The 27,903-nt window shown below is 40.5% G+C and overlaps 2 protein-coding genes across 3 annotated transcripts in view; both read left to right on the top strand.

Annotated features, from left to right (window-relative positions):
- The window catches only part of LOC122203126, an 87,096-nt gene that overhangs the window by 22,207 nt on the left and 36,986 nt on the right, over positions 1–27,903 (top strand). The window contains exons 5-9 of the mRNA XM_042909687.1: positions 3,653–3,674; positions 5,887–6,674; positions 8,138–8,558; positions 8,807–8,954; positions 11,097–11,561. Coding sequence (XP_042765621.1) covers positions 3,653–3,674; positions 5,887–6,674; positions 8,138–8,558; positions 8,807–8,954; positions 11,097–11,561 — 1,844 coding nt within the window. The remainder of the gene's footprint in view (positions 1–3,652; positions 3,675–5,886; positions 6,675–8,137; positions 8,559–8,806; positions 8,955–11,096; positions 11,562–27,903) is intronic.
- On the top strand, positions 5,933–13,811 carry ZNF24 (zinc finger protein 24). 2 transcript variants are annotated; one of them, XM_042909471.1, is made up of 4 exons: positions 5,933–6,108; positions 8,058–8,558; positions 8,807–8,954; positions 11,097–13,811. In XM_042909471.1, exons 2-4 carry the CDS (start codon positions 8,139–8,141, stop codon positions 11,633–11,635), a joined length of 1,107 nt encoding a protein of 368 aa, XP_042765405.1. In that variant the 5' UTR covers positions 5,933–6,108; positions 8,058–8,138; the 3' UTR covers positions 11,636–13,811. The 2 variants fall into 2 exon arrangements, with proteins under 2 accessions (XP_042765405.1, XP_042765406.1); XM_042909472.1 differs by lacking the exon at positions 5,933–6,108 and adding an exon at positions 6,481–6,837.

Here is a 27,903-nt window from a genome sequence, read left to right as displayed (position 1 = left end):
GGTCATGAAGCCTACTTTAAAAAAATAAATAAAAAGTAAAACCATGATGAGATATGACCACATACATATTAGGATGGCTAAACAACAACAAAAGATAACACCAAGTGCTGATGAATATGTGGAGCATGTGAAACACTCATACATTCTCTCTAGGGACAGAGAATCTCCTTTAACCTAATTAATCTCCTTTAACTCATTACAATGTTTAAACATAGATGTCAACATATTTGCAGTTGCACATTTTACATATTGGTCACCAACATTATTCTCTAGGTAGATTTTCTAGGGAGGGGGAAAAAGCCATATATAAAAAATACATTATACATATTATACATATATATGATTTTTATGTATATAATTTTTTAATGCTTATTTTCCAGATTCATATTTTATGTGTCATATATTGTTGATTCTGGCTCAATGCCTCTTTTTTATTTTATTTATTTATTTTTTTAATTTTTTTAACGTTTTATTTATTTTTGAGACAGGGAGAGACAGAGCATGAACAGGGGAGGGTCAGAGAGGGGGAGACACAGAATCTGAAACAGGCTCCAGGCTCTGAGCTGTCAGCACAGAGCCCGACGCGGGGCTCGAACCCACGGACCGCAAGATCATGACCTGAGCTGAAGTCGGCCGCTCAACCGACTGAGCCACCCAGGCACCCCTCAATGCTTCTTTTTTTAAAAAAAAAGTTAAAATTCAATTTATTGAAACTAAAAAAAGAAAAAGGTCAGATGTATTAGCTTCAGCTGTTATAACAAAATAACATAGACTGTGTGGCATAAATAACAGGAATTTATTTCTTACAGTTCTGGAGGTTGGGAAGTCCAAGATCAAGATGCCAGCTGATTTGGTTCTCTGTGAGGGTTCTTTTCCTGACTTCCAGATGACCACTTTCTCATAGTGCCCTCACATGGTGGGGAGAGAGAGAGAGAGGAAGCAAGCTCTCTCCATTTCTTCTTTTAAGTGCACTAATCCCATTATGAGTACCCCACCCTCATAACCTTATCTAAACCCATTTACTTCCTGAAGGGCCCATCTTCAAATACCATCACATTGGGGGTTAGGGCTTCAACATGTGAATTTTGGGGCTGGGCACAAACATTCAGTCCATAATACCATATGATCCAGCAGTCTCTTTTCTAGATATTTACTCTGGAGAGATAGAAACTTAGGTACATACAAAAGCCTACCCATGAGTATTTATAGTCGTTCTATTCATAATTGCCCAAATCCAGAAATAACCCAAAAGTCCTTCAATGGTTGAATGGATAAGCAAACTGTAATACCTACAGTAAAATATTACTCAGCTACACTCAGCAATTAAAAACTACTGAGACATGTGATAACAGATGAATTTCAAAGGCATAATGCTGAATGAAAGATATGTAAAAGGTGACATACTTTATAAGTCCATTTATATTACACTCTGGAAAAGTCAAAACTGTTTTGATGGATAATAAATTAGTTGTTGTTTGGGTTGGGGATGTAGGACAGTTGTGAGTGCATCTTGAGGAAGTTGTATGGAATAATGGAACTATTCTGTATCATGATTTGGGTGGTAGTTCCACAAATGTATACATATGTTAAAACTCATAGAGCTATATGTCACAACAAAAGCCAATTTTACTGTATATTAATTTTTTTTTAAAAAGAACTTCATGAAATAGACAACAAATAATTGAGCAAATAACGCCAAAAGTTGATTCTTTGAAGAATTAATAAAATTGATGAACTGGAAGCCAACTGATAAAGAAAAACAACCCCCAAATTACCAAGTTTAGGAATGAAAGAGGGGATATCACTACGGGTCCAATAGATATTAAAAGAATATTAAAGAAATATTATGAACAACTTTATGCCAATAAATTTGATAACTTACATGAATTAGATACATTTGTTGAGCAACACAAATTACTTCCTCTTACATCTCATTGACCAGAACTGAATCATATGGCCATTCCTAGCTGCCAGGGAGGTGAAGTGAATATCTGGCAAAGAGAAACAGAATGGTCATGGATGGCTTAATTCAATCACTGCATATGTCTGGGCAGAGTGTTGCCCCCCTCCAATAAAAAAAATGGGGTGTATTAGAAGTAATAGGGAGTGCTTTATGTAAGAAGTTAACAATGCCTGCTATAGGCTTTTAGCCACTTGCAATCAAAAGACTCCTGGTGCAGTGCCCTTATTGGCTAAAATGCAATCTTTAACCAGTGTATTTTATTTTATTTTTGAGGGGGGGGGTGGGCAAGAGAGGGGCAGAAGAAGAGGGAGAGAGAGAATCTTAAGCAGGCTCCACGCCTAGCATGGAGCTGGAGTGGGGACTCAATCTCATAACTGTGAGACATTTAACCCACTGAGACACCCAGGCACCCCTAACCAGTGTATTTTAAATGCCCAGAGGGATAACCATTTTTTAAAAATGAGGCACCTGGGTGGCTTAGTCGGTTAAGCATCCAACTCTTGATTTTGGCTCAGGTCATAATCTCACAGTTCCATGGGATTGAGCCCCTGTCCAGCTCTTTGCTGGCAGCATGGACCCTGCTTGGGATTCTCTCTCTCCCTCTCTCTACTCCTCTTCCACTCACATTCTCTCTTTCTCACTCTGCCTCAAAATAAATAAATAAACATTACAAAAATAAATGCCCAGAGGAAAATACTTTTGAGCTGAAAGGAAGGACTGAGAGCTTCAAAATAAGTGTTAGAGAAAAGCCTAGAAAAGATCATTTTTTTTTTGGTTGATTTATTTAAGTAATCTCTGTACCCAATATGGGACACAACCCTGAGATCAAGAGTTGCATGCTCTACCAACTGAGCCAGCCAAGGGCCCATAAAAAGGGTTATTATTGAACAAAATCTGATTAACACTACATTTGAATGTCCGTGATTTCTTTCCAATGTGAAAACTTCTCTTACTTTGCTTCCTCCATCTTTGTGTGCCTCCTCCCTTCCCTTTCAGCACACTGTCTTATGTAGGTGTCCCTCCCCTTGCCATATTTTGCTTTCACTGTTCTACTTCATTAAAAAAAAATGTTTATTCGTTATGAGAGAGAGAGTGGGAGGAGGCAGAGAGAGAGAGAGAGAGAGAGAGAGAGAGAGAGAGAATCCCAAGCAGGCTCCATGCTGATAGTGCAGAGCCCAATGTGGGGCTCAAACTCACAAAATATGAGACCATGACCTGAGCCAAAACCGGGAATTGGCCGCTTCACCGACTGAGCCACCTAGGCTCCCCTACTGTATTACTTCTACATTGCCTTATAAATACTTGTTTTCTTGCTTATATCCTAAACAAGACAGTAATGTTAAAGGAAGGAATCATGACCTCATTGTAGTCACGTCTAGGTCTCTAGAACCCAGGTAGTATCTATCTGGTTCTTGTGTTTGTTTCTTTACCATTAGTTAATGAATGAGATGCTTTCAAACAAGGTCAACCGATTTGGCTGGTAGAGAAACAATGAGCCTTCTTTAAGTTTAGACAGATCAGTACTTGCAAAGACAGTCAAATCGAGAGTAGCCAAGAGGTACCAACTCCCCATGAGCTTTTGTCTCACACCAAAAGGATAACAAAAGGAGTCAGATGACTTCAACATGAGATATGGAATACCTTGTTGCTGAGGAGCTAAAACCCTGCTGTATTTAAGGCTGTTTATAGTCTGCAGCTGTACTCGAGGCAGGTGAGGCAGAAAGCCTCATCACCACCCAGGAAGCAATGAAGACCTGTCTCACAACAGCCTTCTTGGAAGACAGACACCTGAGTGGCAAATGGCCTTACTGCAGCTCCTCGCAAGCTTCTCATGCTCTCACCTTCTGGGAGGATCACAAGGTGTTCTGCCAAGACTCAAATCAGCTGCAGTTCAAGCCTCACCTATGTGACCTATGTTGCTGGTTGTCCAGCGCTGGCATGGAGCTATTCCCTACACTCAGGTTTCTCAGAGGAATGTGATGCTCTATCTTGACTATATCTTTAAGATGGCAACAGGGGCCACCATTCAGGAAAGAGCCCACACAATGGGGCTCAGAAGGATGGTATTTCAAAGTGGGTGTTATGGGTCACTGGCCTCAAAATTAGAGATTTTGACATTAGAGGCTTAGAAATTAGAGTAAATTAGAAAGGGAAACCTCATTGTGGTTTCCATTTACCTGTAGAATTAGGAATAACAGAACGAATCCCAGGCAAAGAGTTTTATAAAATTTTACAACACTTTCTGCTTCCCCAATTATTTCTGTTCGATGTTGTTAAGCTTTTTTGTCCTCTAACATTAATTATATGTAAAAACTCTCAAAGCAAAATAAAATAAATAAAAAATGCCTTGAGCTAGCTTTTAGGGTCACAAAAGAAGGAAAGTTTGGGAAAGGCAGACAGGCAGCTTGGTGGCAGTAGTCAAGTAGGAAAGTAAAATGGCTGGATTTCTGTGGCCTCCTAAATGGAGAGAAGAGGCACCAGAGTTAGTAGGCATGCCGGGGAGACAAAGTTCCAGTCCGAGTGTAAAGCAGTACTATACCGTCAACAGCTTGCTCACTTGCTCTCTCATTCGCGAAGCCAGTGGAGGCTGAGGGCCCTTTATGAAGGCCTGAATGAGGCAGAAAGCTGAAGCCTGAGAATCCTGGAATGCTTCTGGAAGGCTGGACCTGTGCTTTGAACATAGACCTTAAACAACAGGGCTCTTTTGTGTGGTTTCTGATGCGTGACATGTGACCTGGCAAAAGCAGCAACGTGACCAGTCCACAATTCATTCGTTTATTCAACAAATATTTATTGAGTTCTCCATGTACCAGGCAGTCAGCATCCTAGAACTAGGGAGGATACTGTGGTGTACAAGACAAACAAGGTCCCTGCCTTTACGGAACTTACAAAAAAAAAAAAAAAAAAAAAAGAAAGAAAGAAAGAAAGAAAAAAGAAAAGGAAAAAAACAGGAGAATAAATAAATGAGATCACTCTACTGTGCCATGAAGGGTGGAGAGACTTTCACTGAGACTAGGAATCTGGGGTCACAATGAACCTAAGAACTGAGGTCAGAGTGGGGAGGCAGGGAACAGACCACAGAGGCCTTGCAGGCCAATGTAAGGAGTTTTTATGTCATACTTAAGACAGTGGGGATCCATTGAAGGTCTTGAAATAGGGAAATGAAGTGGGCTGGTTTACTTTTGGTTTTTTTAACATTTATTTATTTTCAAGAGAGAGAGAGAGACAGAGCACAAGTTGGGGAAGGGCAGAGAGAGAATGAGATGCAGAATGCGAAGCAGGCTCCAGGCTCTGAGCTGTCAGCACAGACCCCGATGCAGGGCTGGAACTCACATACGGAGCGATCGTGATCTGAGCCTAAGTCGGACACTTAACCGACTGAGCCACCCAGGTGCTCCTGATTTACTTTCTAAATGATACCTTCAGCAGCTGTTTTGTGGTATAAAATGTCAAGCCCGAAGTCAGAAGAGGACCATGAATTCTGCAAATTCACTGAGATCACTGCCAAAACTCTTCATTAAGAGTCTCCTCTCGTTTCCCTGATAGATAATTTTGTCAAAATAAAGTAGTGTAACATGTAGTGGGAGCCAAATCTTGTTTCCCCCTTACTAGTTATGAGCTGTAGGCAAGTTACTTACTTGTGTCTCAATTATCTATCTCAGCTGTGAGATGGGGATAATAAAAGTTCCTACCATGATACAGTTGTTGTGAAAATGACAATATATGTGGCTGGTACAACGTAGTAAGCATTCTTAAATACTAGCCTTTATTACTTCTTTCAGAGGGCTACTGCGAGGATCACATGAGATAATAACTCCTGTGACACGGGTTATGAATCCGTAAAGACTATCTTAATGGCAGAATTCTCCCTTTCTTTTCCTTGTCTCTTAAACGGAACACAGAACTCTGGGCTATCCGAGTAGAGGCGCCAGGCCAAGCGCAGTCTCAAAGCGGTCATTGTCGTCGCACCGCCCCTCCCCCGCCCGGAGCCCATCTCCATGGCAACGCGGGGCTTCGCCTCTCCCCGCCTCCTGGGACCCGCAGACCGGAAGCAGTCCGTGCCGGGGGCTTCTGGGAAACGGCTTGTGAGCGGCGTTTCTGCGTCTGCTTTGGACAGCGAAGCTGCTGCGGATCCCGAGTCGGAGGTTTGCGAGAGAATGGGGGAAGGGCGTGAGGGGGACGCTGGGCTAAGGGGCTGCAGGCCTTTTGGTAGGAGACAGAAAAGAAGCCTGGCGGGGACCTTCCTCGGCTTGCCGGGAGGCGCGGACAGGCCGCTGTCTCCGTATACAGCAGTTGGGGGTCTGGTAGAGGTAGATGGAAAGCCAGATTGGGCTTTCAGTACCATCGGAGAGTCCTCCATCCCCTGTGTCCTCCGCGACCCTCGCCTTTCCCCCCTCCCCCCTCGGCCGGTTTTGTTCTATTTCGAGGCCTGGCGTCTCGCGGAGGGTTCTGGGACTCATTTTGGGCGGAGGTGGGAGAGGGCGGGCCTTGCGCGGGGGCTGTCGGGGCTTGTAGTACCGCCGGACGCGGGCGGAAGTGCCGTGGCCCCGACGTTGTTGGGGCAGTGTGGCCTTCGGTCATCCGAAATCCGTCGCGGCCCCGACGTTGTTGGGGCAGTGTGGCCTTCCGTCATCCGAAATCCGCCGCTGCTAGTGCGGCGAAGAGGGGCTGGGGGACGTCGGGGCGGGGTTTGCAGCGGAACTCTGCCGGAGTGAGGCGAGGAGATCACCTGGGACTCGGCTCCCCGCCCAAACACTAGGGATCGCGGGCCTGCCCACCTTGTATCTCCTTCACGGCCCAAGGGCCGGCTGCAGTAAGAGAACGTAAAAGGAAGATAAATTTCTTTTCTATAGAATGATTGAGCCTCTGATAAGGTAGGATCCTGGAATAGGAACCAACTCATCTGTTGGCTAAACCCTATTTAGAAGGCCGCCACACTCCAGAGTACTTAATTAAACCTGTCTGCATTACTTGTCTGTGATAAGGTCTTTTGTGATAACTAGACTCGTGAGGGTTACAAGAAGTTTTTTGAAACCATTGGTTTTCAGATTCTGGCCCTCAGTAGATACATTGAGTAGCTGCGTGGTTCATTCCTAGTATGTGTTGTAAACAATGGCATGGGCATGACTGTGCAAATACAAGGAAAGGATCAGAAATAGCACAAGATTTCCCTGAAGGTAGAAGCTGGGGAAACAGTGAGTCATCCAGTGAGCGATGATGACTCTGGGCCACTGCAAGAAGTTAAGATGTTATGAGAGTACCTTTTATTCACTGAGTTTGCTGTGATTAATGCCGGTCATTACAGATTTAAATGTAGTTCTGGGGGTGGTGAGTGGCTGAATATTTGCATTGCGTGGCATCTAGTGGTTAGTTTTTTCAGTATTGATCTGTTACTGAGCAAGTGGATATTTTTTCACATATATTTTGAGTTCAGGGAGTTCTTAAAAAATATTTCTGAACTCTTAAAAAACCTAACCATTAAAAAATATTTTGTTAAGAAAATTTTAAGCAGATAACAGAAAAGCAGTCCTTGCTTTTGAGTTGACCTACAGGTGTCCTGAGTTGCAAATAATGTGTTCCAGGGTCAAATGCATTTAGAAAACATTGAGTTGGACTGGTTCTTACTTGGATTCTTTCGATTAATGAAATAAGGTTTGTTGATTTAGTGGGTCACAGCTTGGCAAACTTTTTCTAAAGGGCCAGGTAGTAAATATTAGGTTTTTCAGACTATGTAGTGTTTGTTGAAACTGTTCAACTTTTATCACTGTAGTGTGAACTGTCAGCAAATACATAGAATTATTTATGGACGCAAACATTTTAATTTTGTATTATTTTCACATGTCATGAAGTATTCTTGTGGTTTTTTTCAACCATGTAAAAATGTGAAAACTATTCTTAGTACAAACATTGTACAAAAATGGGCAACAAGCCACGTTTGGCTGTGAGCTGTAGTTTGCCAACTTCTGGTGTAGGTTATTGATTGGAATTTTTAATCTGGTAAGAAAAACAAATATCTTTTACTTCCTTTATCAGCACATGTTCAGATTCTTAGGATATTTGGTAGTTGATGTATTTTTTTTTCCTTGTGCCTCAGGAGAGCCTGTGAAGAAAGCGGTATTTCCCTGAGGCCTGTATCCTGCCTTGATTGACTTTTCTTGAAGTATTATAAATCAGGATGTCTGCACAGTCCGTGGAAGAAGATTCAATACTTATAATCCCAACTCCAGATGAAGAGGAAAAAATACTGAGAGTGAAGCTGGAGGAGGATCCTGATGGTGAAGAGGGATCGAGCATCCCCTGGAACCATCTTCCTGATCCAGAGGTTTTCCGACAGCGATTCAGGCAGTTTGGATACCAGGATTCACCTGGGCCCCGTGAAGCTGTGAGCCAGCTTCGAGAACTTTGCCGTCTATGGCTCAGGCCAGAGACACACACAAAAGAACAAATCTTGGAGCTGGTAGTGCTGGAGCAGTTTGTTGCCATCCTGCCCAAGGAACTGCAGACCTGGGTTCGAGAGCATCATCCGGAGAACGGAGAGGAGGCAGTGACAGTGCTGGAGGATTTAGAGAGTGAGCTAGATGACCCTGGACAGCCGGTGAGTCTTATTGTGTCACTCTCCTGGGGCAGAAGCACTGGCATAGCAGTAGGCAGGGCTGCTGAGTTCATTCCACTCAACTAAGTTAGAATTATGTGTATTCCTCCCGCCCCTGCACTGCTCCCCTCTGGCTATGCTAGGTCATATAGATCACCGCACTATATGTTTTGTATGGGTTCTCTTATGTGTTTTTAATTCTCAATCTCATCAGATTCCTTCTCAGCTGAGCCAGACTTTATTTTTTCCAGGTTTCTCTCCGTCGACGAAAACGGGAAGTTCTGGTAGAGGAGATAGTATCTCAAGAAGAAGCTCAGGGATTACCAAGTTCTGAGCTGGATGCTGTGGAGAACCAGCTCAAGTGGGCATCCTGGGAGCTCCATTCCTTAAGGCACTGTGGTGAGGACCAAAACTTCAAGTGGGCTGGAGGGTGAAAGAGAGTGTGGGCCTTTTGTCCAGAACTCTTTGGACAAAAGGGGATAGGGAATAATCACCTTAACCTAATTTTGTGCACATAGACAGACTGTGTATACAGTCAACAATTGATTTGTGGGCCCTCAGGTCTTTTAATCTTAGACATTAACTTCATCATCCTTTTCTTCCCTTTTACCTCTTTCTTGAAGATCTCCCCATTTCAGATTGGCATTTGCCTTATGTTGAGCCAGCACCCACCTGTAGATGAGGTCCCTCTGTTTCAGTATTGTTTACTTGCCATCTGTTTCACATCCTTTCAATCTCCTGCCTAATCCTATTGGTATAATAAGCTAGATGAAGCCTCTTCAAATCTACCTATTCTTTTTGTAGCCGCCGCTGAAGTCTTTTCTAAATTTTTAGCCATTTTTTTTTTCTCTAACATCCTGCCTAGAGTCTTTTTTTTCTAAGAAGCATCTTTTGTAGAAATGGTATTTGGGTAAAACTCTTCACCTTTTCTAAGTATTTATGCAGAAATAGGCTCCATAGCTAAAATATGCTTTAAGTATAGAAGAATTAAATAAAGAGCTCAGATTTATAACAAATCGCTTAAAACTAGTCTTTGCAGTATATTGGCAGTTGACACCACATACTTAGTATACTTTGATACAACCTAGTATATTCCTAAAACTGCTGGATTCTTTTTCATATTTGTTTTTGAGATTGCTTTGGGAATCTTTCCTTGAGGTAGTTGTAGGTAACGCTGGTGTGTGCCACAGATGGAGGCTCATCAGGTTTTCTTCCCATCTGAGGGGACTCTCGAGAGGGAGAGAGAGGGGAGGGAGAGGGAGAGCCAGATCCCAGTGCTCGTGAACCAGAACTGATGGGGTGGGGCTGACGTCTGCTGAAAACTGTTAGTTTTACATGTTTCATGGGACATTGTTCTCTGGAATGAAATTTGAGAACCACTATCCTTGGTCATTGGGGGTGGCATTTTCTTGGGTAGAAAATTTCTCCCCTGCCTGAGTTTTAGAATAACTTTCCCTTGCTTGTAAATAGCTTCATTTCAGCAGTCTAGTCTTTACGACGCTTGGGAACTTATTTCTGTGCCATTTGTCCCCACATAACTTTAACACTTGCTTCTCCGTTGTTCATGTCTCCAGGCCTCCCTGACCCCCTGCAACCCTTCAGTCTTTCTGTTAGTCTTCTCTCTTGACTTTATCCCTTTCTTCATCATTTATTATAGATTTGCTCACTGTTTATTTTCTAATTGTTGCTGCTCACCCTGTAGTAACTGTTTGTACTCTGACAGGCTGGAAGTTTCAGGACAGTCTTTAAATATACTGTGTCCTGCGGGTGGGTGATACTACCTCATGTTGGTAATTAATTCAGGCTTTTGTTTCACTAGACTTACCTAACTGAGGCTTAAAAATAATAATTCACCTAACTAAGTACCATGGCAAATACGAAGTAGGGTATTTTACAGGAAAACTTTCATTTACTAAGGGCCTGTTAAATGTAAGTGTCATGTCCTGAGTTAACAATACCCTCAGCTCCTATTACCCTCAGTCTCTTATTACGACATCTTCTGGGTTCTGCTCTTAGTGTAGTGTTGGCCATGACCTGCCTTATCTTGCTCATTTCAGAAATAGTCACTTTTTGCCAGATCGCTTATTATTTACACCATCATGATTTGGTGTAATTTCTCCTTTTCTCAAAGCAAAAGAATATTACAAGGATTTCCCAACGGGCAATTTTTATATTTCTTACGAAATTTCATCCAGACCTAGCTGCAGCACTTTGTCTAACAATCATATAGAATCTGCCACATCTTTCTGCCCTTTGTTTTCTGACGAGTGTTGTAAAGCACACTTGCTTCTGTTACCACTTTTATTCAGATAGAACATTTTAGTTCTTCACTATGGGAGCATGCCATTACCCCCTTAGCCTCAGAATCAGTCATTTAATTTCCTTTTTTGGAGTAGGCAACCTTAACACTGGTTTTCAGGTTGCTGTTTATAGATGAATGCAAGCTCTTTACTTTTAGTTCACATTTACTAAAGTTTTCTTCAGGTCTCTTCCCTCCCAGAATAGGAAATGAGTGATATTTACATTTTGTCTCTATTTCAGATGATGATGGTAGGACTGAAAATGGAGCCCTAGCTCCAAAGCAGGAGATTCCTTCAGCGGTAGAATCTCACGAAGTTCCGGGCACTCTCAATATAGGTGTTCCTCAGATTTTTAAGTATGGAGAAGCCTGTTTCCCCAAGGGCAGATTTGAAAGGAAAAGAAACCCCTCTCGAAAGAAACAACATATATGTGATGAATGTGGAAAACACTTCAGTCAGGGCTCGGCCCTCATTCTCCATCAAAGAATCCACAGCGGGGAGAAACCCTACGGATGTGTTGAATGTGGGAAAGCGTTCAGCAGAAGTTCTATCCTCGTGCAGCACCAGAGAGTCCATACTGGAGAGAAACCCTACAAATGTCTTGAATGTGGAAAAGCCTTTAGCCAGAATTCTGGGCTGATTAATCATCAGAGAATCCATACTGGAGAGAAACCTTATGAATGCGTTCAGTGTGGGAAATCTTACAGTCAGAGCTCAAATCTTTTTAGACATCAGCGAAGACACAATGCAGAAAAACTTCTGAATGTTGTGAAAGTTTAAGAAATTACAAAAAAAAATCAGCACTCAGGTCTTTTTCTTCAGAAATGAAGACAAAATTAAAAACATGAAATGATACATAATAGTTTTATTTCCCTACATAGACGGTTAGAAAATCCACTGGGAAATGTAGAAAATCTTCACCCACCATTATTTTATTTTACCGTGAAAGAAATGATATCATACCTGCCTAGAAACTGAAATTTTAAACTTAATTCAGGTGTTAATGCCTAAATCTTCCATGTGATGTTTATATTCTTATTATTTTTCCAAATAATGAACTACCTGATTCTTTGTCCCTTAAAAGTTTCTTTTTTAGACAGACATTGTTTCTGTGTTGATCATTGAAATGTCTTTGCAAGGATACATTCCCTTCTACATTAAAAGGCAACGTAGGAATTACAAAATCTGAAAACCTAAACCATTTTTTAAAAATGTACCCTTCTGCTTCCTTTTACCTAACTTGGATATGCATTCAGAAAATAGAAGATAAAGGATGACCAAAAGCCTCAAAGTAAAATGAGCCTTAAAACTCAGATGAGAAGTGATGGTGATAAAACATCAAAAGTGAATGGGACACCTAGATTGGGGAAGATAAAACAAATACCATGATCCAGGAATTGAAGTATATCAAGAATTTATCTCCATTTAATTATCTGCCTGCAGGAAAACTCAAAACACACTTACCTTGTCTGTAATTTGAAGGCATCCTGCTAATGAGAATGTTCTGTGTTATCGGTAGAAAGTGGACAGTGAACAATAAGCAGTTGTAAACTACAAGAGTAGAAATCTTAACACTAGGGAGGAATTTGTAGTGAACAGCAGTGTTGAAGGGCAAATGTAAACAGAAGGGTAATGGTCTGTCTTGGCTTTTAGAAAACAAAAGAGACTTGAAGATCTAATTTATTTTGCCTTTCTTTTGGTGAAGGACAGAAATGTCCATGACAGGTGGGCAACAAGTATCAGGTTGGCTGTTTTATTCCTTTGGTACAAAAGGGTTGCACAGCAGGCTAACAAAGCAGCCATGCATTTATTATTAAACATTTTCTACCGACGAGGCACTGTGCTAGATACTGTAACCCTACCATGGGTAGGTAGATGTTTCTTCCACTGTAAATCATCGGGGGTTTGGTCTAAAGCTGTTTCATGTGAGTGAGCTGTTTCCCTCCATCGGAGCAGTCCTGGGGGAGGTCACCTCTGAGATTCCCGGAGCCATAGTCCTCCTACCAGGGTGTTGTCTTTGGGGGAAAGGAAGACTCAGCTCAGAGAGCTGGCCAGCTCTCCAGCAATCATCAGAGGTGAGTCCAAGATACTCCATCATGGTTTGGAGGTTTGTGGGTCTTTTAAAAAAACTAATCAATCTCTAGTAGCATTGAGGTTGTACTTACATGTTAAGTTGAATGGATTGTTCTATTTAAAAAATAATAGGTTATTAACAACTAGTTTATTAACTATCAGAATTGATTGAACTATTTTTTTTTAATTTTAAGTCTTAACACATTTTAAAAAATGTATAAAAGTAATACATTGTAGTAGTAGGCTTATATACTCCTTGGCTGAGAATCCCAAGTACTGTGGTTTTACTGTTTAGTGGCAAACTCTGGAAGTTAAAGTACAGAATATGAGAAAAGGCTTTTTTATAGTGGGCATTAATTGTGTGGAAAATGACCCATGTGAATAAAAAGATTTCATAGTTCCAGAGATTTTGGTTACATCTGGTGCTTGGATCAAATTTAAATGGAAGGTGAGATTTGCATGAGCCTGTTAAAAAGCATAGTAATAAATGCAAGGCCAGCTGGTGGTAAAGCGAGGCAGAATGGAGCTTGTTTATAGATTTTCTGATAACAATTAATTATAAGAAATGTGCTTTATAGATTAAGATTTATTGAAGTATAAATATGTAGTAATGATATAATGTATTTTAAGTTATACAAGAAAATGTAGGGACTTTTGTTTGGGTCTTTTTCTCTTTGTGGCTGAGAGGAAACAAGTCAATGTCCAATAAAGCTATAAACTCCTCCGCTCTAAGATAAAATGATCTTGAGTTGATTTATTTATTTATAACTGGCTTCTTTCCAAGTAGGTTTTGAGGTGGCATATTTTTAATACTTCTGCTGAGATGACAGAATTCTTGTATCAGAGTAGGTAAGAAGGGAGCATCCTCTCAGTGGCTAGAATTTCACCCCGTTTTTTAGATCTTACCTCTTTTGCATATATAAAGAAACTTCCCTGTGGTACATTTGTCATAAATGCCAAAGATGTTTGGTATAACGTCAGAGCTTAGAAAAAGCAGTGTTAGACTTGGCAAATACAAGTTTGTCTTGCCAGCTCTGATCCCTGTGTGTTGTTTAGAAAGGATTCTGAGGCGAAGGCAAGGCTCTGTGGGGAAAGTGGGCTGGACCCCAAAAGACTGGATTAGGGTGTAAGGGAAAAGGAAGCAGCAGTCTGTGTACTCATCATCTTCTGTTAGTCCACGTCCCCACTAGACAACTTGATTTAAGATTGCTATTCAGTGATTTATTATTTCGGATATTCATGTATACCCACACAGATAATCCTGGTTAGCAATTCTGGGGGCTGGCCAGCCTCCGATGAAGTGACCTGGCAGTCGCCAAGCAGCGCCATCTGTTTGGTTCTTAAAAGAGCAGTCATTGTTAACGGCATGCAGGCCGCCGATAACTGCCCAATGGCTACTGAGCATTTGCTCATTATTGCTGAATTTCCTGCTGGTTTTCTTGGAGGTTAAACTCCCCACATCCACACCCAGTTGGTATTCACTCGATCGTTGAACAGCATGTTTATCACGTTGGTGTGAATTGAAGGGAGGGTTGTGTGGAAAGAATCTGCACTCCAGGCATTGGGTCAGTCGCTATGCCTCTCTCACTTAGATTTGTAGTCAAGGAAAGGGAGATTCAGAGATTTTGTGACTTGCATGTGGCCAATTAGAGTTAAAACTCAAATGTAGTTCCGTGAACTTACAGGAATATATATTTTTTCACAGTGTAGTGAGTGACGGCTGTTAAACCTTGATTGATAAATCTGCTTTTTTATGGTTAACAAATTTGGAAGCTTATTAATAAACATATTCATTTGCATTTTCTACAGTACAGAAATGTTAAATGAAAAAGGACATTCCTTTTCACAGTCTACTCAGAAGGAATAATTACTTGGTTTGCTATTCTTCCGGACTTAGGCAAATACATATTTAAGCAAACGTGTTGATAGTTGACACTTGTGGTTGCTGTGTGCGGGCACTGTTGGAAGCGCTTTACCACGGATTAACTCTTAGCCCTCACAGCAGCCGTATGAGGTAGGTGCCTATCCCCATCTTACACGTGCTGCACTGAAACTCGCCTCCCCTCCCACTAGGATGTAGACCTGCTTTTTTATGGCTACATACCGTTCCTCTGCATGAATATACTGGAATTTGTTTAACCAGCCCCTTCCTGATGGAAAATAAGTTCTTTCCAATTTTTTAATTATGGCTAAAGGCATAGTTATTAACATTCTTACCCACGTATTTTGCTGCCTGTGTGGATATTTCTGTAGGATAAATAGCTAGAAATAGATTTCTTGGGTCAGAGAATGTGCACGTTTAACATTTTGGGAAATATCACCAAAAAGATGGTACCAATTTACAACTCCATCAACTGAGTGCCTGTTTGCCTGCACTTCCACCCACCCCGAATCCTTAAATACTTTTAGCATTCTGGTGGGCAGAATTTTTCTTTTTGTTAATAAGGGGGAGCATCTTTTTATGTTTATTGGCCATTTGCATTTCCCATTGTGAACTGCCTTTGCCCATTTTTCTTTTTTTAATTAATAAATGACTACCATCTCATTTTATAAAACTTAAATGATACACAACTAGAAGAGCAAAGAGAGACCCTTTTTTTCCAGTGCTTCCAGTCTCATTCCACTGTCTAGTTTCATATACCTCCATCTAGTTCCCTTTCCATACATTTCCATATGAGTATACATACACATATAAATGCTATTTTTACATAAATAAGATCATGTATATGATTTTTCTGCAGCTTGCCTTTTTTTTTTTTTTTTTTTGCGGGGGGGGCAAGTGTGTCAGAAACAAATCCTTAGGTCTTTAAATTTCTTTAATGGTTGATTTGAATAGGATCCAGTACTATGAAAATCCTGTTATTTAACTATTCCCTTATTTTGTCTCTTGCTATTACACTGCCAAAGTAAACATCTTCTTCATACATTTTTGTGCATGTGTGTGAATTTCTTTCGGATGGAGTTGTATGAGGTGGATTATTGGGTCAAAGGATGTGCTTCCTGATAGACCCATCTTAGCCTTTCCAAAGGTCTTCATAACTTTTTATTTTCACCAAATGTATGGAAAGTGCTCATTTCCCCACACAGCCTTACCTACACTTAATAATTTTTTTTATCTGATGGGCAAAAGAATAAAAAATCATTTTGTATTTCCCTGATTAATGGTGAGGATGAGGTTATTTTCATAGTTTATTGGCCATTTTTATCATGGACTGTTCATATCCTTTACCTGTTACAGCTTTTCTATTGGGTTATGTGTGGATATATGTTGTTGGGTCTTTTGTTGTTGTTGTTCAGCATCTCTTTCCCCATCCTCTGGTAACAGAATCCTTATTTATTGTGGGGAACCCATTCCCTGTGGCTGAGATGAGTACATGACCAGGTCTGGCCTTCCTGAGTCCTTCAGCTTCTTAGCCACAGTGATTAAAGAGTGGGCATGTAACTCAAGCCAGGCTAAAGCGAGCTCTCAACAGAACTTCTGCTGGAACTCTTGGAAAGAAGAGATCCCACGAACTAAGGACCGTAAGCCTGAATTTACACCATGTGGAGAGAGTCTGAGGAGAAATTCAGAGGCTAGCAGAAAGGAATGAGAACTAAGTTCCGATGTCATTTTTCTGGAGGCCCTAGATCCAGCTGTGCCTAAAGCCTGCCCTACCTCCGAACTTTAAAGTTTTGTGAGCCAATAAAGTCCCTTTCTTGTTTAAAATAACTGAATTGGGTTTCTGTCCTGATTAATATAGGTTATTTGTATTTTCTTATTGATTTGTAGAAAAGCTTTGTAATTCTAAATTCTAGACTTAACACTTTATGCATTATATAGGTTAATAAAATTAGCATGGCCTTCCATGACTTGGCCTTTGTCAACTTCTGCCATTTGTTACTCCACTCTCTCTATACCACACATAACATTTTACATTCCAACAGTATCTAAAGATTGGTGTTGGGAATGTTTGTGGATGAAAAGCTTTTCACACAGTTGTGTCTTTGGCATTTATTTTCCATCCTTTGTACAGATTTATTAACCTGGGACTCAGACTGGGGACTACACTGCCGAGTCTATGCTGTACCCACCTCCACCCATTGCTTTTGGGGCATTCCCCTCAAGCATCCCTTGTACATGACTCTTGAGGCCCCTCCCTATGACCATCATCCCCTGCCACCCCCGAACATCATTCTCGGGCCCTCATTTTATTGCCAGGCTTGGGGATTTGAAGTTGCTAATGGCCAAAACTTAGTTGTTAGAATTTATATCCATTGCTTCTATGTGTGGAAACTACACATGGCAGTAGGGGGAAAAAAAAAAAAAAACCCATGTTGTATGTCATGTGATGAGTAGTATGGAGAAAATAAATTGGAAAAGAAAAATTCGAGGAGAGATAGGAATGATATAAAAAGCCAAGAGATTCTGGAGGACAGATGTTCCACACATGGGAACAGCAAGTGTAAAGAACTTCATGTGGGAGCAGTCCCTGATTTGTTCAAGATAACGGCAAGTGGGTGGAGTCACTGAAGCAGAATAATGAGGTCAAGTAGGTGAAGAAGCCAGGGAATAAATGGGGTAAGGGTGGAGAGTGGGGCCACATCCTGGAAGACCTGGTTAGCTATTGGTAGGACTAGGACTTTGACTTTGAAAGATGGGAAACCATTTTGGGGCAAAGGTCCTGAGAATAGAACAAAGTGTCCAGTTACCTGGCTTTTTAAATTCTTAAAAATTTTTTTTTCTGGGGCGCCTGGGTGGCGCAGTCGGTTAAGCGTCCGACTTCAGCCAGGTCACGATCTTGCGGTCCGTGAGTCCGTGAGTTCGAGCCCCGCGTCAGGCTCTGGGCTGATGGCTCGGAGCCTGGAGCCTGTTTCCGATTCTGTGTCTCCCTCTCTCTCTGCCCCTCCCCCGCTCATGCTGTGTCTCTCTCTGTCCCAAAAATAAATAAAAAAACGTTGAAAAAAAAAATTTAAAAAAAAAAAAAAATTTTTTTTTCTGATGGTTAGAAATAAAAATCACCCCAAAAGTCACCCATGAGTCCACAGTCCTATTAACATTTTAATGTTCTCTATATACCTATAAAAATGATCTCTCTATACCTATTACACCAATATTTGCAACAGGAAGAACAAATTAGAAAAGAGTAAAGTGTCTATAACTTGGTTTGTTAATGCCTTCTTTCCTCTTAACTTTGGATCCTCTGTGCTTCTGCCTGAATCTTCCACTGGATCTAAGCTGTCCTCTCACACTTGCTCAAGGCATGTTCCTCCCAACAATCTTCACCTTGCATTCTTGATTTTCCTCTCCTGGATTTTTCTGACTATTATGCTTTGTTTTGTTTTTAAATCACAAACACACAAAATCTGTTAGGCCAAGATCCCAGATCTAACCTGCCTGAACAAATGCTGCAAAATCTATACTGCAAAGGCTGGGAGAGAGGGGATCCCTGAGAGATGGGAAACAAATGAAGCAAACGTGGGTTGTCTCAGTTAACTACCTGGAGAGAGTTTTTAGGCCACAGCATGGGGAAGGAGAACTCAAGCGGAGCCAGGCAGGCTCCCTAAGTTGAGAAGATGGAGCAAGGCATCCTGGGAGGCCAAGGTGGCTAGCTTTTGCAGGGCAATGTACCAGATAGGAGAAAACTAGACAGAACACTGGAAATCTACTCAAGTTGAATACTGATGAGCACATGTGTGTGTAGGGAAACTACCTGAGGTGGGGAAGAACCATCCAAAAGGATTAGAGGGAAAAATCAGTGGAACTCACAAAGGGTACCTGAGTAGAAAACCTAACAATCACAGGCGTCAGTGTAGTGTGCTCAAGGGCAATTTTGCACCTCCCACCCCACCCCACCTGACATTTGGCAACATCTGGAGACATTTTTGTTTGTTACAACCAGAGAAGATGCGTTCTACTGGCATCTAGTAGGTAGAGGTTAGAGATGCTGCTAAACATTCTATAATGCATAACAAATTACCCAGCGCTAAATATCAGTAGTGCTGAGGCTGAGAAACTGGGTTCAAACAGTAGGAAGGGTCCTGCTTCCTTAGTGGACAAAAATGAATCCTACACTCATACTCCCTACAAGACACTTAACAGCAAGATCTGAGAGGATAAAACTGTATCCAAGTAATTTAAATACATTCCAGAACAAAACAATACGTAAAAAATATCCAGCACCCACCAAGGCACAATGCATAATGTCTGGCATCCAATCGAAAATTATAAATCCTGCAAAGGGGCAGGGAAATACAACCCATAATAAGAAAAATCAATCAAATCAGCCCAGAAATGACAAAGAATTAGTAGACAAGCACATTAAGACAATTATAATTATTCCATATGATCAAGAAGCTAGTGGAGACACATCGAGACATGCAAGTTCTAAAAAAGCAACCAAACTAAGCTTCTTAGAGACAAAAACTACAATGTCTGAGATTAAAAAAAAAAAAAATGCACAGATGGGTTTAACTGGATAAAACAAGAAAGCAAGGAAAAAAGTATAGTATATAAGACATAGCAATAGAAACTACCCAAAATGAAAAACAGGAAAAAAAAAAACTGAGAGAAAATGAATAGCGCATCAACATGTTGTGGTACAACTTCAAGTGCCCTGATATGTGTAATTGTAATTTGAGTCCTCAAAGGTGAGAGAGAGGAGGGATAGAGAAATATTTGAAAAAATAATCTATGGGATGCAGTTCTTATAGGGAAATTTATAGCTATAAAACACATTAGAAAAATAAGTCAATTCAGTTTCCTCAACTTAAATCTTAAGAAACCAAAATAAGAACAAATAAAACCCAAAGAAAAGTGAAGAAATAGCAAAGATTAGATTACAAGTCAATAAAATAGAAAAATAAGAGAAAAAAACATATATATATATATTTTTTTAAGTTTATTTTGAGAAAGAATGCAAAGAATCAAGGGGCAGAGAGAGGGAGAGGGAGAGAGAGAGAGAGAGAGAGAGAATCCCAAACAGGCTTTTCACTGTCAGTGAGGAACCTGATGTGGGGCTCAAACCCACAAACTGAGATCACGACCTAAGCCAAAGTCAGACACTTAACCGACTGAGCCACCCAGGTGCCACTCTATATATTTTTTTAAACCAAAAGCTAACTTTTAAAAAAGATTAATAAAATTAATAAACTTCTAGCCAGACTTATGGAGGGGGCAGGGGCACGGGGAAAGAAAGAAAATACAAATTACATCAGGAATGAGAGGTGTGATATTACCGTATATAATTAAAAATAATTTTTTTTGAGAGAGCGAGCGAGTGGTGGAGAGAGGCAGAGAGAGAGAATCTTAAGCAAGCCTCATGCTCAGGGCAGAACCCCAATGGGTGCTCAGTCCCACCACCCTGGGATCACGACCTGGGCTGAAATCAAGAGTGACACTCAACCGACTGAACCATGCAGGTATCCCCGTTATACAAATTCTTATCCACATAAATATTTGTAAAGTTTGCTAACCTCCACATTGCTGATTCCAATACTCATTTCTTAGACTTATATTACTGGAGCCATCAGCCGCAGTATTTTGCATAATTGACATTTTCATTTGGCGTCAAGAACAACATGCCTGGGTTTTCTCTGCTTCGTGGGGCATTTTTTCTCAGTCTCAACGGTGCTATTTCCTCATGGGTCTCTAGACTTTTATATGTTGGAGTGCCTGAGGACTCAGTGTTCAAATCCCTTTTCTTTTCTACCTACATTCTCTTCCTAGGTGATCTCATCTCTTTAAATACCATCTATGACTGCAAAATCTGTATCTCGGCCTAGACCTCTTCTCTGAACTGCGGCCTTATGTATCCTAGGAATAGCCACTTTGATGCCTGCTTTAGTCTTGGTTCCTAAGAAAACAGAGCCTAAGATAAAAAACCTTATTGTTAATACTTTATTGGGGTGATGCAATCCCAGGAAAGGATAAGTGAGGGTAAACGGGAGGTGATGAAGGGGAGGAGAATACAAGTGGGTGTTACTGAGCTGTCCACAGCTTCAGAACAGCTGTTTGCTTAGTCTCACTGTGTTCAGAGCGCGAGTGCTATGGACTACTTCATCGCACCTCACCATGGGGTAGGGGAGGAAGACTTTTCTGCAGACTCTCCCTCCCTCTGGTCAGTTTCTATCAAAGGGCATGAATTCCTCCACACTTCCAGGTGGCACCATTCAGCCTCTCCAGCAGCCACCACTAGGAAGCCACGCTCTAAGACAATACAGCACGGGAGGAGTGGGAGTCCGTCCCTGCAGTCTTGTGGGCTTGCAGCCTCAGGGGTGGAGGTGCAGGCCATCTTCTTAGAGGGTTATCAGTATCAGAGCAGAACACCCACTCTGCAAATGGAAGGCAGTTTTTAAACTGGGTTTGGTACAATGACTAATTAGGCATCTTAAATCTAACATGCCCTAACATCAAACCTTTAATTTGTGCCCAAACATGTTCTCCTTATAGTTTTCTTTATCTTAGAAAGTGGCGATTTTGTCCTTCCTATTGCTCAGGCCAAGGGCCTTCCTGCTTCCCTGCTTGCTGTATTTTACTCCGTTCTCAGCATAGCAGCCAGATCATTTAAGTGCTGCTGATCATTAAGTCAGACGATATCACTTTGGCTCAAAATCCCCTTCCTTTTTGCCCTATTTAAATGTCAAAGGGGAACTGCATGTGCCACTTACTCTTAAACTCTTCAGAAAAAAACTCTACATAGATAGATAGATAGATAGATAGACAGATAGATATCTGGATAAACAAAACAGGCAGAGAATTATAAAGAAATTATAATAAAATGTCGACATTTGGGGAATCTGGGTGAAGGGTATACAGGAATTCTTTGTACTCTTCTTGCAATTTTCTAGAAGTTTGAAATTATGTCAAAAGTCAAAGTTAAAGAAAATTTAATAGCCCAGAAAGGGGGAGGGAGAATTATTAAAGGAAAATCAGGGTAGGTGCTATTATTGAGAAAGCTTGAGGCAGGGGCAGGGTGCAGGGGATACTGAGAAAGCAATTATAAATATTCATTATAGTCATAATTTAAAATGATGTAGAGTTATGCTCATGGATATATAAAATGTTCATATTTAGTTTAAAATGTCCCAATATTTAGTTTATCATTATTGGTATCATTTTTGGAAAAAAAAGTACATATATATGTAGAATGGCATACACCGAAATTCTAGGTTTGCAAAATAGGTTTCCAGAGACAGTGACTTCTATCTTTATTCTTTTACATATTACCATTTTTTTCTTTTTACAATAAGCTAGCAGCACATTTATAATCAGCCAAAAAAAAATCAAAAAATGTTAAAAAGAAAGAAAATTCTCATTTAGGTCGGGGTCAGCAAATGTTTTCTGTAAAGGGGCCAGATAATAAATATTTTCAGCTTTGGGGCCCTACAGTTTCTGTTGCGACTATGCAACTCTGCCATTATAGCAAAAAGCAGCCATAGATAATACACAAACAAATAGGCATGGCTGGGTTCCATTAAAACTTTACAAAAACAGGTGGCAGGCTGGCGTTCTTGTAGTACTTTGCTGACCCCTAATTTAGATGGATACTTTTTTCCCTAGAGTATGGCTTATAGGCATGAAACTGTTCTCATTCCTATAGGACTTCGTATGGGGCCCTCTGGACCAACTGATGGTCTGAGAATTTCACTGGCCCCGTGCAATTACCTGTATCATTTGAGTTACCAGACTAAATGAAATTCAATGAAAATATCTAACCAAAACCACACTTATAAACAAATAACACTTTGTCTAGAGAAGTGTAATATGATAAATATGCATTGTATGATATTGTAGATAGATTCAGTCAGTCATAGAACTGGATCCCCACCGTTGGAAAGAAGATTCCTTTCAATATGCCCTGGAGGCTCAGCTGTAGCTCCCTGAAGCTAGAGTGATCAGGGGCCTGAGGATATCTTAGGAAGATGTGGAAAGATGCGTATGTCAAAATCCTGGAGAAAGCCAGGCTCCTCCTGGTCTTGTTCCAGGAATAAAATCTTCCTCTGTAAGGAGCATAATCCACAGCTTCCATAAAATTAGTTGGGTAATGTACCATTTTCCTATGTACCAATTTCCTATTACCTGAAGAGTTTAAGATTGGTTTATTTCTTCCTTTAATGTCTGGAAATATTCCCCACTGTGATATCTGGCTTGGAATATTTATGGGACAAATTTTAAATTATAGATAATTTCCTTAATAGACCCAGAACTATCCAGATTTTATATTTCTTCTTGTGTTAGTTTTGGATAAAATTTCAGAATTTTTCATTAAATCATTAATGGCATCCTTTATGTTATATTTGTAATGGCTGTAGATCTATAGTAATGGTCACTTTGACATTCCTTACACTGACAAACGGTACTTTTTTTTTTTGATCAGTTTTGCTGGGGGATTATCACTTGTAGTCTTTTCAAAAACTGAACTGAAATATTTATTTTCTATTTCATTAATTCACGATCTACTATTTCTTTCCTTTCACTCTTTTTCTTTAATTTTTTTTTAACGTTTTATTTATTTTTGAGACAGTGAGAGACAGAGCATGAACAGGGGAGGGTCAGAGAGAGGGAGACACAGAATCCGAAGCAGGCTCCAGGCTCTGAGCTGTCAGCACAGAGCCCGACGCGGGGCTCGAACTCACAGACTGCGAGATCATGACCTGAGCCGAAGTCGGCCGCTTAACCGACTGAGCCACCCAGGCACCCCTCTTTCCTTTCACTCTTGTTTTGTTTTCAAAGAAACTGTTTATTTTCTGTCGACCATATTTCCCTTTTCTGTTTAAGAGTCTGTGGAAGAACAGCTTAAAACCACTCAGTGGTCATTCCTAGCCATTCAGTGGCCTGAGCAGTGGGAGCTGCAGACCAGTCTTCAGTGGCAGGCTGCACGCTCCGGTCTTCAGTAGGGATCTGCTGAACAGGCACAGAGGCACCTGCCTACCTTCCGAGCAGTCAGGGAGCTCAGGTTGAGAAGCAGTAACTCCAGGAACTGGAGCAGTCCATTCACCCTGAAAGTCATTCGTGGTCATAGCCTTTTCAGCAGGCCTTTTCATGGCCAGCATCTGTGGGCCAGCATCCACCTCACCAGACCCAGTGAGTGAGCCTCCTCGCTGCACGGGATGGCAATGTCCACGTAGAGCAGATGAGTTCGTGTTGACACACAGCAGTGGTAGGCAGGCCAAATAAGACACCTCTGTGAGAGGCTGGTAGTCAGCCCTGGAATGAGTAACCACTAGAAGTCCTGGCTCCCGCAAGGCTGCCTGCATCTGGTTTAGTGAAGTTTCCGGGAGAAAAGCGGCCAGCATTAGGGGTGTGTGGAGTTATTTCTGGAGAGTGTATTGTAAGGCCTGGGAAAGTGAATGGGATAACTGCTGAAACGTCAGCAATGTTCCAGTTTCAAGGCTGTCGGACGCGATAGCACTATGAGAACAGAGCCCCACGATCTCCCAGGAGCCAGTTAAGAGACAGACCCATTGTAATTGCCTAGCAGTCCTTGGAATTGCACATCTTCCCTACATGCTTTCACGTAAACACCAGATGTCTGGAGGCTCTTTGTGTTTTCCTCCCACGCTTCTTTGGTGTTTATACCTGATGAACATAAAATAAAGACCATGTGCAGTTGGCTGCTGCTGCTGTTTCGCTGGCAGAGGCAGCCCTTCCCGTCTGCTCAGTCTAAGGGTCTGAGAACATTTTCTTCAGTGGGCGGCTACAGGGGTGGCTCCAGTGACAGCAGCAAACTTCAGCACAACTCGCTGGCCAGTATTTCTGGAGGCCATGACACTGACATCAGTTGCGTTTCAGTGGCAACAATGACATGAGAGGCCAGCAGAAGCTTCTCCTAGGTTCTCTTCAGATTTATGATAAAGATGCCATCACTTTTCCTTTTGTAGAGGTGCTTTTCCATTTAGAAGTCAAGTTGCTGCCCCTAAGTGGCTTCCTGCTGCAAGGAATTTGAGAAGACACTGTTCCCTCATTTGCAGGACATCAAACGTTCTGGACATGGTGCAAATTTCCCTTTAAGTTACAATGGGAACCCAGAACAGCAGTGTATGAACTTCTCTCTATATTCTTTCTTTAGATTTACTTGCTATTCTGTTTTTAATTTCTTGCAATGTATATTTAAATCATTGAACTGCAGCCCTTCTTTCCTAACACATGCACTGAATGTTATAATTTTTTTTAATTTTAATTTTTTAAAATAAATTTCTCTTTAATCAGGGCTTTAGTTGTATTCCATAATTTCTATTTTTGTCTTGAGAAAAATACCTTTAAAATTTCCATTATGCTTGCTTCTTTTATTCATAGGTGATTTATTTATTTTTTAAAGTTTATTTATTTATTTTGAGAGAGAGAGAGTGTGTGTGCATGTGGGGGAGAGGCAGAGACAGGGAATCTCAGGCGGGCTTCACACTGTCAGCCTGCTGCGGGCCTCCCGACATGAAGCTCAAACTCACAAACCACCGAGATCATCGAACAATTAACCAACTGAGTCACCCAGGTGCCCCATCATATGTGATTTGAACGGTCTTAATTTCCAAACACTTGGGAATTTTTTTAGTGTGTATGTGTGTGTGTTACTGATTTCTAGCTGATTTCATTGTTGTCTGAAAACATATGCTAAGTCTTGCTGTCCAATGTGGTAGCCACTAACCAGAGGTGGCTATTTAAATTAATTAGAATTAAATAAAATGTAGTTCATCAGGCACATTAACCACATTTTAAAATGTGAACAATACTGACAAGAACATAAAAAGTTCTATTGCACAGCACTGCTCTAAATTATTTCAATCTGATGAAATTTGGTGAGGCTTGCTTTACAAGCAAGCACATGGCAAGTTTTGGTAAATGCCCTCTGCATACCTTAAAGAGGTTTTCTGTCATTGTTGGTTGCACTGTTATCTATATGTCAATTAGGTCATTTTGTTAATTATATTATCCATGTATACTATATTCTTTTTTTTAAGTTTATTTATTTACTTTGAAAGAGAGAGAGAGGGAAAGAGAGAATCTCAAGCAGGCTCTACACTCAGCGGAGAGCCCGATCTCATGACCGTGAGATTATGACCTGAGCCAATATCAAGAGTCTGCAGCTTAATTGACTGAGCCACCCAAGTATCCCTATACTCCTCTTTCACTGTAGATATTACAACAGGCATTCTTGTTTTATTAGAATCCATTATAAATTAGTACTTCTACCATTTCCCTGAGAATGTATTTAGGTCCTGATTTGAGGCACTATTATATTTTCTTATAACCCATCTTCATTTAGATTTGCCCTCAGATTTACACTTTCTGTGGCTCTTCATTTCTTCTTAAACTTGTTTTTCAGTCTGGAATCATTTCCCTTTTTCCTGAAGAACTCCTTTTAGTATTTGTTTGAATCTATGGGCAGTGAATTCTCTTGTTTTTGTTTATCCGGAAATGTCTTTACGTTGCCTTTAAAATTTTTTAATTTAATTTTATTTTTTTGAGTATAGCTGACATACAATGTCACACTAGTTTCGGGTGTATAACATAGGAGTCAACATCTGTACGTGTTATACTATGTTCACCACAAGTGTAGCTACTGTATGTCACCATACATATTGCCTTTGCTTTTAGAAGTTATGCTTCCAAGATATTACATGATTTTCTGGCATTATGTTGAGAAGTTAGTCCTCAGTCTTATTTGTTGCTTATTTGAATATAATGTTTTTTTCTTTTTTTTTTTTTATATATATTTTTTCTTTTTCTTTGGTTTTGTTAGGTACTATGATGTCCTCAAGTGTATTTTTCTTTGTATTTATTCTTCTTGGTGTTTGTAGTGCTCCTTTAATCTATGGCTTGATATTCATGAGTACTGGAAAATTCTCGACCACTCTTTCTTTAAATAGAGCCTCTTCTCATCATCTTATCTCATTTTGAGGCTCAAATTATTTGTATGTTAGATCTGCTTACAATATTAGGTATGATGCCTATGCTCTCCTCTGCATTTTGTTTCTTTTTCCCCTTCCTGCTTCCACCTTGGTGTTTATTTACATCTTTCAGTTCACCAATCTCCACTTCAAAGTATCCAATCTGCTGGTAATCCTATCAATTGAGCTCTTAATTGCAGTTGTTACATTTTTCAGGTGTAGAACTTCCATAAAACAGTTTTCATAGATTTATTAGAATCTATCTAATAAATTCTGGTAACACTTATTCATTAACATTTTGTTAAGTATATTAATTATAGTCATTTTAAAGTCCATGTCTGGTAACTCCAATATCTTTATCACTTGTGATTTTATTTCTAAACATATGTTCTTTCTCTTGGTCGTGGTAGCTTTTTTGCATATTAATTTTTTATTGACATAAATTCACCTGCCATATAATTTACTCTTTTAAAGGGTTGACTCCGGTGGTTTTTAGTAAATTCTAAAATATGCAGCAATTGGCACTAATTCCAAAACATTCCCAGCACTCCAAAAAGATACCCTATACCCATCAGCAATCAAACAAAGTTCCAAGTGGTTGCACCATTTTATATCCCCACCAGCAACATGAAGGCTCCAGTTTTTTCCCATCCTTGCCAACGCTTGTTACTGTCAGATTTTTTTAAATTAGATTTGTATAAGCAGTGTTACTTTTATAACTCATTTCTAAGACCTAGTGAGCAAGTTGATTTAGAGAACTGGGGAGAGTGAGGAGCGTAGGATGGCTACCAGTTATTTCATCTGTATGGCAAGGTGTTTAGCAGTGCAGTTCACCAGAACAGGGAATTCAGAAGGAAGATATCATGCGGGTGTGTGTTAAGCTCATGACACTAGGTAGAAGTGTGTAGTAAGCAGACAGCTCTTAAAATTTACTCTCATGAGAGAGGGGTACACTTCAGATATAAACTTCATCATCCTATTTTCTTCTTCATTTTTTTAATTCCCAAAGGAACAGATGATAATTCATTGTACACTTTTTTCCTACTGACTTCACAACTTATCATCATGTGAATACCTTTTAGCTCCTCTACTAGTGACCCTCATGCTTTTAT

This window comes from Panthera leo, chromosome D3 (assembly GCF_018350215.1).
Source record: "Panthera leo isolate Ple1 chromosome D3, P.leo_Ple1_pat1.1, whole genome shotgun sequence".
Classification (NCBI taxonomy): Eukaryota; Metazoa; Chordata; class Mammalia; order Carnivora; family Felidae; genus Panthera; species Panthera leo.
The sequence above is the reverse complement of the archived record's forward strand: the minus strand, read 5'-3'. Positions and strand labels throughout refer to the sequence as shown.

Coding starts and splice junctions, on each gene's coding strand:
- ZNF24 (XM_042909471.1), top strand. CDS start 8,139: ATGTCTGCACAGTCCGTGGAAGAAGATTCAATACTTATAATCCCAACT. Junction 8,559..8,806: donor TAGATGACCCTGGACAGCCG/GTGAGTCTTATT, acceptor TATTTTTTCCAG/GTTTCTCTCCGTCGACGAAA. Junction 8,955..11,096: donor CCATTCCTTAAGGCACTGTG/GTGAGGACCAAA, acceptor TCTCTATTTCAG/ATGATGATGGTAGGACTGAA.